General features: G+C 36.2%; 2 protein-coding genes across 2 annotated transcripts; both read right to left on the bottom strand.

Annotated features, from left to right (window-relative positions):
* Positions 1-2,426: 2,426 nt before the first annotated feature.
* On the bottom strand, positions 2,427-5,190 carry LOC111385153 (ACD11 homolog protein-like). Its single transcript, XM_023009529.1, has 7 exons — positions 5,096-5,190; positions 4,876-4,952; positions 4,518-4,770; positions 4,070-4,242; positions 3,830-3,975; positions 2,812-2,994; positions 2,427-2,703 (listed from the first exon to the last, which is right to left on the bottom strand). The coding sequence occupies exons 1-6, from the start codon at positions 5,123-5,125 to the stop codon at positions 2,888-2,890; spliced, it is 786 nt and encodes a 261-aa protein (XP_022865297.1). The 5' UTR covers positions 5,126-5,190; the 3' UTR covers positions 2,427-2,703; positions 2,812-2,887.
* A 5,544-nt stretch (positions 5,191-10,734) lies between these two features.
* Positions 10,735-12,226, bottom strand: LOC111385156 (protein NRT1/ PTR FAMILY 3.1-like). Its single transcript, XM_023009531.1, has 2 exons — positions 11,794-12,226; positions 10,735-11,720 (listed from the first exon to the last, which is right to left on the bottom strand). Exons 1-2 carry the CDS (start codon positions 12,000-12,002, stop codon positions 11,036-11,038), a joined length of 894 nt encoding a protein of 297 aa, XP_022865299.1. The 5' UTR covers positions 12,003-12,226; the 3' UTR covers positions 10,735-11,035.
* Positions 12,227-12,232: the final 6 nt, after the last annotated feature.

The following is a 12,232-nucleotide window of genomic DNA, read 5'->3' as shown; positions in this document are numbered from 1 at the left end:
CTCTAGGATATAAGCGAATCCCAGCTTCAATATGTCCAACACTTCGTCACATTCTCTGATTGCATCAATCAACTACGGTAGAAGTATCGTTCCCTGTTCTTGAAAACATGTGTCATACGACTTATTGTTTCTTTGAATATCGTTGCTCGCTGCTTCGTCGCCCGTGATTTCCAGTGCAATCATGAGGGCAAACTTAAATATAGAAACTAACGACTTTGCCCTCGAGGTCGAAGTGGAGTGTATCGCTATCAACTAGTCTAAACTGTTAACATAGTAATACATTAATAATTTGTCCAGAGTACTATACCTCTCTCAACTGATATATGGGCCACAGGAAGGACTATTAAGAGTCGGGTTCGCCAACTGTTAACAGCCTTCCTGCCATCTCCAATTTTTGGTCAAAAAATCGCTATATCCAATAAGAATTGGCGATCTCCGCCCCCAAAAAACACTTAAATCTAGTATGCACTCAAGCATCTACCTAAATAATGACCAATAGACTAAATAAATACTAAATTTAATCTTTACCATATGTGAAAAATCAATTTCATAATCACAAAAACTAACATTGTTGAACATAATGTCGCTGATGACTAGGTTGTGTGGTGGTTGGCGTTGAGTTGACTGTGAGGGTAGTGTGGTCGACTAGATCCCGACTGAGTTTTTTCTTTTTCCTTTCCATAGTTTGCACAAGATGAAGTAAGGGTATTTTTGACTTTTGATCTTTCACTTCACAATTTAACTTTTTTTTTTTTTTTTTTTTTTGTCAAAGACGTTTTTGGAAATGTTGTCAACTGACCATTTCCATGTATTTCCTCGGACAAGATGAAATGGAGAAGATAGATTAACGGACATTTTTTTTTAATTTAGTTTTTTAATTATTTTGAAAGTTGATATATACAGTTGGGGCATAGGGTTTGGGGATTGGAATGGATGGTGAAGATTGCAATATATTTGGTGAGTATACCGAGAAGTGGTGAAGTTTCTGCAGATATATATATTTTCTTCGGTTAAAAAATGCCTTGGAGTTACGCGAGTTAACTTATGCGTGTGTCCTTAAAACCCGTTTGACGAAACTTTTGCTTTTGAATTATGTTATTTAGTACCTGAACATTAATTTAGATGTCAAAAAGTCATGTGTCCTAATAAATGAGTCATAAATCCTTATATTTAATTGAATCTAAAATTTAATGACACAAATGATGTGTCCTAGACTAATGTCAAAGTATAGAGGTGCTGAATAGTATTACTGAAACTTTATATTCCGAATGTATTTTTAGAAAAAATCATATTAAACCAGTTTCATCCAAAAGCTCTTTATATTAAGAAAAAACATTTTAACAAAATTAGTCAAACTAGTTCAAAAACAACTTTTGGGTCTCAAAGACTTCTTTTAACTATTCAAAAACCATGCCAAACGTTCTCTTAACCTATTACTGGTTTGATACTGCGTTATACCAGGTCAAGGAACTTTCTTGCTGTTTATGGTGTTGAATTGGCTGCATTTAGGGGTGGGGGTGGGTCGGTACCGAACCAAAATTTTCGGGTATCTAGTAAATGGAACCGTCAGGTCCAAATATAATTATGGAACTGTTCGGGTTCGGTTCCGTTCGATTCTGTACTATAATTAAAATTTTTAACATTTATAACAACATTATGTAAATACAAATAATGATATATTCAATGATTTTGGAATGTCAGAAACCGGTAGACTACCTTATTCAAATGATCGCTACGGTCAAAATTTCAGTCAGCGAATGTCACAGTTTCGATCGGAGGTCACAGCGTCGACAGACGATTATGTAGGTTTTAGAATGTTAGCGAGGCTGCGAGAGTCAAGACAACGTTATGCACTTTAGTATAGGTGTTTATGATTATTTAGTGGATTGAATTTTGTTGAGCTAAGAAATGAAACAATAAAATGGGTAATTGGGCCAACAATTAAAAATGAAACAAATTATTGGATCAAAAATTTGGATTTAGAAATTGTTAATTTGTTAATTTATTTAGAAAAAATTAAAATTATAATAATTTGATTTACTCAATATAAAAAAAATTAAAAAGATTCGATTCTTATTCCATTCTTCGATTCTTGGTCTAGAACCGAGAACCAAACTGTACCCGTCGTTTCTCAATTCAAATACCCGTTCGGGTATTTAATTTGACAAGAACCGTCAAGTTCGATTCAGTTTGGTTCGGGTTCGAAAAATTTGACCAGCCCTAGTTGCATTTGTTCAGACAAAAAAACAAAAAAAAAATAGTTGAGAACCCTTAACGTTGTTAAGAGCATCATAGTTAAAGAAAACGGCCAAGAAAGCTCGTCTCCAGGCCTCCAGGCAGAGTTAAAAAGCATGTGGAGAGGCTAAACCATATGCCAGAAGTAGGCGTCCTAAGAGAGATACATAACATTGAGACGTGGACTTAGATGAGAAGTTAAATATGCACTTTTTGGGCACAAAGGTCACCCGGACTTCACCAATATCGTTTGATAATTCAATCAGTGGATCACGAAATCAAATAAAAGGATCTATTCTTTACGAAATTATATTTTCTGGCAGGACATCTTATGCACACGTGCCAATTAACCCACAAATAACTGGTATTTCTGTAGAAAAAGTAGCTACTTCCACCTAAATTTCTGGCCTACATGAACAAGATACTGCTATTTCGAGTTTTCGACTGCTAGGATGCTTGGCAACAAGCCTGCAGAAGCATATACTAGAAGTGAGAATTCGTGTCGGCAGTGATTAAAAAAAAAAAAAAAAAAAAAAACTTTTCAGGACAAATTGGACTTTCATGCTTTGAATGTACCTTCAGAAAATGTCCAATCTTGCTGCACTGAGAAAGAGGTTTGTATATCAGTAGCCTCTTCCAAATGAAGCAAAGCTCACCAATCCAACCTGATATTTCTTGAAGTGTACAATTTATCAATGTATTCTATGATTGGAAGAGAGGCATCGATGTATCTTTGCATTTCCTTCTCTGCTGACTCGTCTGAAATGATGTTGTATCAGTATCAGTCGCGTTTCCAGTATATAAATCAGAAAAGCATACAAATCATGAATCTAAACAGAAACTTTATGCATAAAAGCAATAATCCGTAATTGACAATGATGAAAACTACTTCAAAGCTGACAAAATGTCTGTCCTGTATTTTAAATAATCACTGTCCTTTGTCAAGAGACCTTTACTTGCATATTATATTACTGTTAAATTCGTGCTAAGTATGATGTGAATGTGAATTGCGACTTCCAATCTCTCCCTGTCAACGCCTATCAAAACTACGCATCTTCTTTTAGTCACTAGGCATCATACAGAAAAAGGCTCATTAATGTTTTATAAGTTCCAAATCTCAACTTTAAAGCTCAACTCTGTTTTTATCCAATAGATGCTGTGGGAAGACAGAATTTCAGGGATTGATCACTAAACATATAGCTTATACGTTCGTAGAAATAGCAAGTTCGATTGTGGTCAAAGCCTACCAAATTCTCAAATTCCTTATCAACCATTAACGAACTATAAAGGTCGTATTTTGCAGAAACAGGTGAGTGGTTGATAGCCCTTCAAAGTAACTTCCAAAGTGGAGCTCCTTTCCTATAGGTCCTTATGGAGAACTTAGTCGAGAAATTTTTGCAGTTATTTCACTGCAAATTCTATTATACATTAACCTTTATGTTCAGAACTGGTTAGTAACCTTTCCAATTTCCACAATTTCACAGTGTGGTACTCTAATAAAAAAACGTAGCCCCCCAGTAGTCACCAAAACGATCTTACTATTTAATGACAGGAAAATCAAAAGAAAGCAAGCAAAGGTGACGAATAAACTCGCCAGATTCATTGAGCCTCAGCAGTAGTTGTTCCCTTGTCGGCAGTGCAAACATACCAGCAGAAACAGCAGTCCTGATGGCCCATGCGTGATATGGTGCACAAGTTTTTGCATAAGCTGCTGAAGCAGCTTCTTTTAAAGAACAATCACTGGAAGTAGCATAGTGAGAAGTTAGACATCCTTTCCAGAGAAAAAAATCTAAATTTTGACAAGATGGTATTAAAGGAAGGAAGAGAAACGTACTCCGATGACAAGAAGTTTTGGAATAAAGCTCTGATGAGATCAAGACCCAGCCTAACTCTGCGCAAGTTACGTGAGAGGCTTCCTTGTGTTTTCACTGTATCATTTCTTACATCAAAATCAAGTATATTATTTAAAGTTCCATGTATCCGTGATGCTTCTGCCAGATCATTTACCTGAAATGAATTGGAGCATTATATGTTACCTAGACAGACCAAACGGGCCCTTATTCTTCTTCATTTGTCTTTTTTCTGGAAGATCATTAAGGAATATCATTTTCAATTCACATGAACCAAGAATCCTCCTTAGATAATCTTGAATTATTGAAAACACACACTAACACAAAATTTCACATCTAAATCAATAATATAAAAGATCAATAAAAATGCAACTATTCTTCATGTACATATGGACGAAATGTAGAATAGAATAGGAATTAAATAAAACCAACCTTAGAAACATACTCCAATTCGGCAAATTTAAACGCTATGCCCAAAGAACCAAAGAGATCAGAAACAAGCGAACAAGCATCGCAAAAGGGTTCCAAACGAAGATCAAAATTGAAACCATTGGAGTTCACCACCGAAGAAAGCTCCTCGAACGAATTCGCAACCGCCGATAACTGGGTTAATCCAGTGTTAGCGTCCTCAAGCGCCGCGTCCTTAACGATGGCAACTCTTGAACTCGAAACCCTTTCTCCGGTCCTTCAGATTCAAGAACATTTTTTCATACTTTCAAACATTAACACCCAAAAAAAAAAAGGTCAGAAGAGAGAAACGAAGATGTTTTGGAGAAAATTAGAAGCTTACTTTTTGGCTGTCCACTGTCTTTCTCTTCTGGAAAAGAGAGAATGAAAATTGGGGGCCATGATTTTTCGATCTACCGTCTAACCTCAAATCCAACAAATATCGATAATGAAAACTTATATCTATGTATAAAGACAATATATATATACACAAGTAGGTGGGAAGGTAATAAATATGGTCGCATCGCCATGTTTGAAGAAGAAATAAGTCATCGAAACCTTACCCCAAAGGAACGGCCATGAGAAAGAGCCATGCACCGTGACCGTCAGATCACTTTCGTCAACCTCGTTGTCAATTGGTTTTTGCATTTCTATATAAATCATTTTATATGTATACATCAAATTAAAGCATTAATAAAAGTTGAAACTTTCGAACCTCTAACAAATTTCTTATCTTCATTAAAGAAAGCAGTGGAGTTGCGTTACGTGTATGTTCATGTTTGGACATTAAAGCACCATGACTTGTCTAAGAATCAAGATGATGCAATACCACCAATTAATTACCTATGAAATATTTGACTAAGACTCTATCAACCATACTATTCTGATCGAGTTGTGTGAATAATACACACTTTAGGGGCAAGTTGACAAGTCTTAATATGTATAAAATCTCAAAAAAATAAGGGTTTTGCTACAAAAATAGGGGACTAATAGCCCTCCAACCAAACCCTACCCATAGATAGGGGTTCCATTTTTTTGTTCAGGACCCCCCATGGGTGAGGTTTCAATTGCTCGAAGATCAAATAAAATCAAGGGAAAATTGCAACTGAGAAACCAAACCTTTCGTTTATTAGCAGACTTTGTCCAAACCTTTAGTTTGTGCCACCGGAAGTACCAAACCTTCAAAAAATTTGCACCCAGAGTCCAAATTGACAGAAACCGTTAGTTTGACCATCAAAACCCTTAGTTGACCCCAAAATTGACATTGACCAAAATTTTGACTAATTTTTAAAGGGTTAAATATGTAACTTTATATTTTTCATATAAAAAATTAAAAAAAAAGAAATATACTTCATCTTTTCCACTTCACCCTACAAACACCCACCCCAAAACCAAAAACCAGGAACCACTCACTTCCTTACCTGCCAGCCGACTGCCCAACGCCACACCTTCAACGCCAGTCGACCGCCCAACGCCACCCCTTCATTGCCTTCAAATTCTCCAAATAAACAGTCGACCGCCCAACACCATACACATTGTTGCTTCACCTTGCGCAACCTTGTTATTTTCGCCTATCACCTCAAACAACGGCTTGACAAACAGCGATCCCACCCCCATCACTCCCTCCTCCACCCTTCAAGTACAGTGCAGACAATGAGCCAACTATATCACAACAGGCCTCTCTAACTTGGGAATCTAAATCCTTTAGCCTCTTAACAATGTGAGCAATGATTTTGGTCAAATGGGTCGCAGCAGAATCAGTGCGAGCAGTGCAGAGTACAGCAAGGAGTCGAATGCTCTCTTTCTTCACTGCAGGCTTCGGGTCATTCTTGGCATTGTATAGGCAATTGAGTAGCGTTGAAACCCCATCATTGGACAGGGCTTCAATAATCTTCTCGAGGTCCTCCATAGCGATCTGGTGGGCATCTCAGTAGGTCAATTTTCGAAAGCGCAATAAGGATTCTCTGCTTTAATTCAATCATTGCCAAATGGGACGATAAAGAAGATGAAGATGAAGCAGAAGGCGATCTCGAAGGGCTGGCTATGGCGGTGGACGGTGACGGTGGTGGTTTTTGGGGCTCCGGGATTGGGGAAAAAGGGAAGGGTGGTGGGTGGTTTTATATTTTGATTTTTGTTTTTTTATTTAATTATCAATATTTATTATAATTGTCTTTTTTGTTAAAAAATGTAAAGTTACAATTTTAACCTTTAAAAATCAGTCAAAATTTTGGTCAATGTCAATTTTGGGGTCAACTAACAATTTTGATGGTAAAACTAACTGTTTTTGTCAATTTGGACTCCGGGTGCGAATTTTTTGGAGGTTTGGTACCTCCGGTGTCACAAATTAAAGGTTTGGTCAAAGTCTGCTAATAAACGAAAGGTTTGGTACCTCAGCTGCAATTTTTCCTAAAATCAAGGTTTCACTATGATATTAGGGAAAATTGCAGTCGAGGTACCAAACCTTTTGTTTATTAGCAGACTTTGCCCAAACCTTTAGTTTGTGCCACCCATAGTCCTAAACCTTTCAAAAATATACACCAGAGATTCAAATGGATGGAAACTGTCAATTTCACTGTTAGTTGACCAAAAAAAAGTTAATTTTGACCTATTTTGACTAAATTGGAAAGGGTAAAATGGTAACTTGATAATTACCATATTAAATAAATTGAAAAAAATCAAAAAATAAAGAAAAAATCAAAAAATTAAGAAAATAAAGAAAATTGTTGTCTTCTCCACCCCCACCCACTCCACCCCACCCCTAAACCAGCCACCAGCAGATCCAACACCACCGCCCGTCACCAGTACCGCCGCCAAAAGACCATTGCCGGCAACAACTCTTCACACCCATTACCAAAAACCATTACAAATCAGAATAGAAATCGAGACGATTCTAGGTTCCATATAAGGTCCATCACTACTATAGGCTTACAAACGCCCAGTCGCTCTGTCGCTTCTCAAGTTGCTCAGTAGCAACCTCGCTAACACGGACGGACGACTCTCGCATCGTGCGGGTCTTGGTGTCGGGTGCGAAAGTGGAATTTCTCCAATTCCACTGTAGCAAGAAATTTGTTCTTCGGATTTGGATTTTAATTAATTAAGTAGGGATAATGTTTGAATTTGATGTTCTTCGGGTTTTCAATTGATTGCGAGATTGGGAAGTGAAATAGATTAAAGGATTTTGAAGTTGCAGACATGGAATGAAGAATTTGGGGTGTGGTGGGGTGGGGTGGGGTGGGGACGTGGGGGTGATGATGAATAGTTGGGGTGTGGTGAAGATGAAAATGAACAATATTTCCTTTCTTTTCTTTGATTTTTATTTATTTTGTTTTTACTTTTCTATTGTTATTATTAATTATTTTAATTATTAATATTAAGAAAAAATGCAAAGTACCATTTTGCCCTTTTTAATTTGGTCCAAATTAGTCAAATTTTGACTTTTCTAGTCAACTAACGGTCAAACGGACGGTTTCCATCCATTTGAACCTCTGGTGCATATTTTTGAAAGGTTTGAGATTGTGGGTGGCACAAACTAAAGGTTTGAGCAAAGTCTGCTAATAAACGAAAGGTTTGGTACCTCGACTGCAATTTTTCCATGATATTATGTGGGTGTTTTGCCCTCATTCTTAGCTAATTTTAATGGATGGAATAATATTTTTTTTAAATATGTGGTTGAAAAAGAATGAAATTTATTTTATTTGTGTGTAATATTATTTTATGGAAGATTGTATGGTTAAAAATAAGATAGAGAAAATGACTGAGAATGAGAATGAGATAAGAATGGGGGCCAAACATGGGCTGTATATTACGCTCCTGTTTAGTGGAAATTAAAATTTTAGTGGATTTTGACAAAAATTGTTGATATTTGAAATAAAAAAATTGTGAATCTCATGAAATATGCAGTTAAAATTTATTCTTAACTTTGACGTATGTTCTGGATGTTAGTTTCTTTAGCCCCTATTTGATAATCTTTAAAATGAGTCTTTTGGGAGAAAATGAGTTTTGAAATAGTAATTTTTTGGAAAATGTGTAATTAAAAAGTAAGAAAAATGTTTGAATTTAAGTGTGAAATATTTTATTGTGAGAATCTGAGGTTGAAAATGAACTTTTCAAAAAAGAAAAAAAGACTGACATGATTTGGACATAATGTTGTTTAGTGGTGATTCGAATATTCATGCTTTGATGAATTTAGTTGTAGGATCAGTTTTGTCTGATTTTCTTGTGAAGTTGTTTAAACCCTGTGAAATAAGAATTATGTTGTTCGCATAATATTTTTTAGTGTTTTTACTTTGAACCCCAACAATTAATTGTTTTTGGCTACTTGTTAACAAATCGTGCACTTGCAGTAATTTTAAACAAACAAATATTTTCGTGAGATGAGCAACTAATTAGCATGGAAAAGCAATATTGCAAGCCTAATTGGAATAGGATAAATATTTTAATTGACTAATGGCTAAAATTGCATACTTTTCCAGTCACATTCAATGCCCACAAGTTTTCTTTTGTTGCAGATAGATAATTATAGATATTTTTTTAGCCCTTGTTTTGATAGGTTTTCAGAATATTTTGATAAAACGTATGGTGAAAAAGTTGTAAATTTAATGAAATATGTAGATGAAATTAATTTATAACATTGATTTTAATCCCCATCAAACGGGAGTTTAACCCTTTTTTTTTTTTTTTTTTTTGACACCATACTTAAAAAAAAAAAAGAAGAAGAAGAAAGAAAAGAAAAGAAAAGAAGAAGGAAAAAAAAAATATTCTTAAGAAGAAAAAATAATAATTTTTTGATTATGCAGCTCAACTTTTCTTGAATTAAATAAAGGGAAAATTGCAGCCAAGGTACCAAACTTTTCGTTTATTAGCAGACTTTACCCAAACTTTGAGTTTGCGCCACCCACAGTACCAAACCTTTCAAAAATATGCACCGGGGGTTCAAATTGATTTAAATAAAGGGAAAATTGCAGCCAAGGTACCAAACTTTTCGTTTATTAGCAGACTTTACCCAAACTTTGAGTTTGCGCAACCCACAGTACCAAACCTTTCAAAAATATGCACCGGGGGTTCAAATGGATGGAAACCGTCCGTTTGACCGTTAGTTGACCAAGAATAGTAAATGTTGACCTATTTTAACTAAATTGAAAAGGGTAAAATGGTAACTTGATAATTATCATATTAAATAAATTGAAAAAAAAATCAAAAAAACAAAAAATAAAAAAATTAAGAAAAAATTCAAAACTAATACAGGCCCCACCCCACCCCACCCCACATTTCCTCCTTCTCCTTCTCCGGCCAGTCACACCGTGATAGCCATTGACACCGCCACCACCCACTCAATGCCGAAAAAACCATCGGATCTTGACATCACCAACCCTCCTAATCCACTCTACATCCCATACCAGAAATAACAATAATTGGTTGAAAATCAGGCATATTTCATGCACAAAAAATCGTCACTGCGAATGACTGTTCCTCCAATTCTGGCCAATCCTTCAACACCCATAGCCTAACTTCGTTACAAGCTGTTAATGCTCCCCTAGACGAGCAGTTCCATGGCCCCAAATCATCAAGAAATGGTTTAAATTAGAAATAAAATGTAATAGACCGGACCAGTAAAGTTTTCCCTATTAATTTGGTGATACAGGAAAAAATCTGTATAAGCACTCACAAATTGGACTAATAAAGTTTTTCCCATTCATTTTGTGTTAAACGCAAAGCATTCGATGAGAATACATGTGAAATCGGCTTCAATGGTGGCCGAAAATCACTAGTTTTCGGTCGATAAAAACATGGTTTTTGGTCCATAGAAACACTGTCGCTCATTTTTTGTTGGGGCTTGGGATGCAGCTTCAAGCAGTTGAGCCGTTGACGGCGGTAGTTTTGGGCTGGGCGATGGGGTGAAGATGACCCTATTTTAATTTCTTTTCTTAATTTTTTTATTTTTTGATTTTTTCTTGATTTTTTGATTTTTTATTTAATATGATAATTATCAAGTTACCATTTTACCATTTCCAATTTAGTCAAAATAGGTCAACATTTACTATTCTTGGTCAACTAACGGTCAACTGAACGGATTTCATCCATTTGGACCCCCGGTGTATATTTTTGAAAGATTTGGAACTGTGGCTGGCACAAACTAAAGGTTTAGATAAAGTCTGCTAATAAACGAAAGGTTTGATACCTCGACTGCAATTTTCCCTTAAATAAATTGGGTGTTTGAAAAAAAGCGGTAATAATTCTTCTAATAGCGCTACTCTTGATACATATGCATGTCGATCAAATTATTCGGTGAATCCTTGCATTAGATAGAAACTAAACCAATGACCTAAAAATTAGTCTTGAAAATGCACACGTTTTAGGTCATACACACATTTCTACATTTTTCTCTCTAGTCTACGTAATTCCTTCTACATCGAGGTGGAACGTTCTACATACAGAAGTTTCAAGTTAAGAAAGGCCGAGGCTAAACTCTAGACAATGCTCAGTAACCTCCAAATATCTTGCCATTAAACATGGCTTGTTAGCTCGATTGTATCTTCTTCGACCTTTTCATCTTCTGCCTTCCATACCTGAACTGGCTTGAACGTATAGAATTTGGCACAAAACAGGTAATAAATCAAGTTGACAAATTGCAGTAGAGTGATTAACCAGTAGAAATTCTCTAATTTTCCCCTGTTCAAATTAGTATTCGGAAGCCAATTTGATCCACCAGGTCCGGCACTGAACTTATGCACAAGAGTAACCAGAAGTGTACTTGTATAACTCCCAGCAGAAATGGATAACCAGAACAATGCAGTAGCGGTACTCCTCATACTTTCCGGCGCCTGATCATAGAAAAACTCGAGGTGTCCAATCGACATGAAGGCTTCTGCTATTCCATGAAGGCAGTATTGTGGCATTAGCCAAAACACTGACATGGGAATTATGTCTCCAGGCAGGTCGATTAGTCCATGTGCCATTGCTGCATCTTTGCGTTTTAATTCGACAAAACCAGCAACCAATGTGGCTAATAACGAAATGAAAAACCCAATTGCCATTCGTGTAAGGAAAGAGATACCGCGTTCAAGGCCTGTGAATTTGCGTATTATAGGCACAAATACTCGATCATAGAAGATGATAGTCGACAGCATGGAGGTTTGAGTGAAGACACTCATGGATGCAGCAGGAATTTCAAAGGATTTGGTGAGGTGCCTGTTCATGAAGGCATAATTTTAATAAATTTATTTTCTTTCTAATAATTTAGATTAGATGATTGAATATATACCTGTCCAAGGTTTTGGCTTGTTGAAGTGAGAAAGTACTTTGTTGGGCATAGGCTGTGATGAGGAGAATTCCAGCTGCCCATATTGGCCCCATTCTTATAAGTGATTTTAGTTCTTCAACCCTATGGACTGTGTTAAGCTTCCATGGATTTGGGGATTTCACATTGTCTTCCTCTGTCACAACAGCTGCCTTGTCCAAAAACCTGTACATTATTAAAATTGCCAACAGCTTAAAAACCTAATAGTCACCGAACTTAATAGCCTGATTTCCATTAGATCAATCGGGTTTATTTCGGTTTCAAAATAGTTACTAAACTTTACATTTTAGATAAACTATTTCGCCTCTACAGAGTTGATCTCCTGTCCACAGGGGATAGGATGATAATTATCCATTGTTGACGTGGCGTAGCAACATCGGTGGTTAAGCTGTATTTTTTTTTT

The sequence above is a fragment of the Olea europaea genome, unplaced genomic scaffold (assembly GCF_002742605.1).
Source record: "Olea europaea var. sylvestris unplaced genomic scaffold, O_europaea_v1 scaffold3093, whole genome shotgun sequence".
Lineage (NCBI taxonomy): Eukaryota > Viridiplantae > Streptophyta > Magnoliopsida > Lamiales > Oleaceae > Olea > Olea europaea.
Note: the sequence above shows the minus strand (reverse complement) of the source record. Positions and strands in the feature narration are given on the sequence as shown.

Bases quoted from the DNA above. Each gene is read 5' to 3' on its own strand.
- LOC111385153 (XM_023009529.1), bottom strand. From the start codon at position 5,125: ATGGCTCTTTCTCATGGCCGTTCCTTTGGG. The intron at 4,243-4,517 runs GTTGGTTTTATT...AATTCATTTCAG, and splicing joins AATTGGAGTATGTTTCTAAG to GTAAATGATCTGGCAGAAGC. The intron at 3,976-4,069 runs GTACGTTTCTCT...TGCTACTTCCAG, and splicing joins CAAAACTTCTTGTCATCGGA to TGATTGTTCTTTAAAAGAAG.
- LOC111385156 (XM_023009531.1), bottom strand. From the start codon at position 12,002: ATGTACAGGTTTTTGGACAAGGCAGCTGTTGTGACAGAGGAAGACAAT. The intron at 11,721-11,793 runs GTATATATTCAA...CTTCATGAACAG, and splicing joins CAAGCCAAAACCTTGGACAG to GCACCTCACCAAATCCTTTG.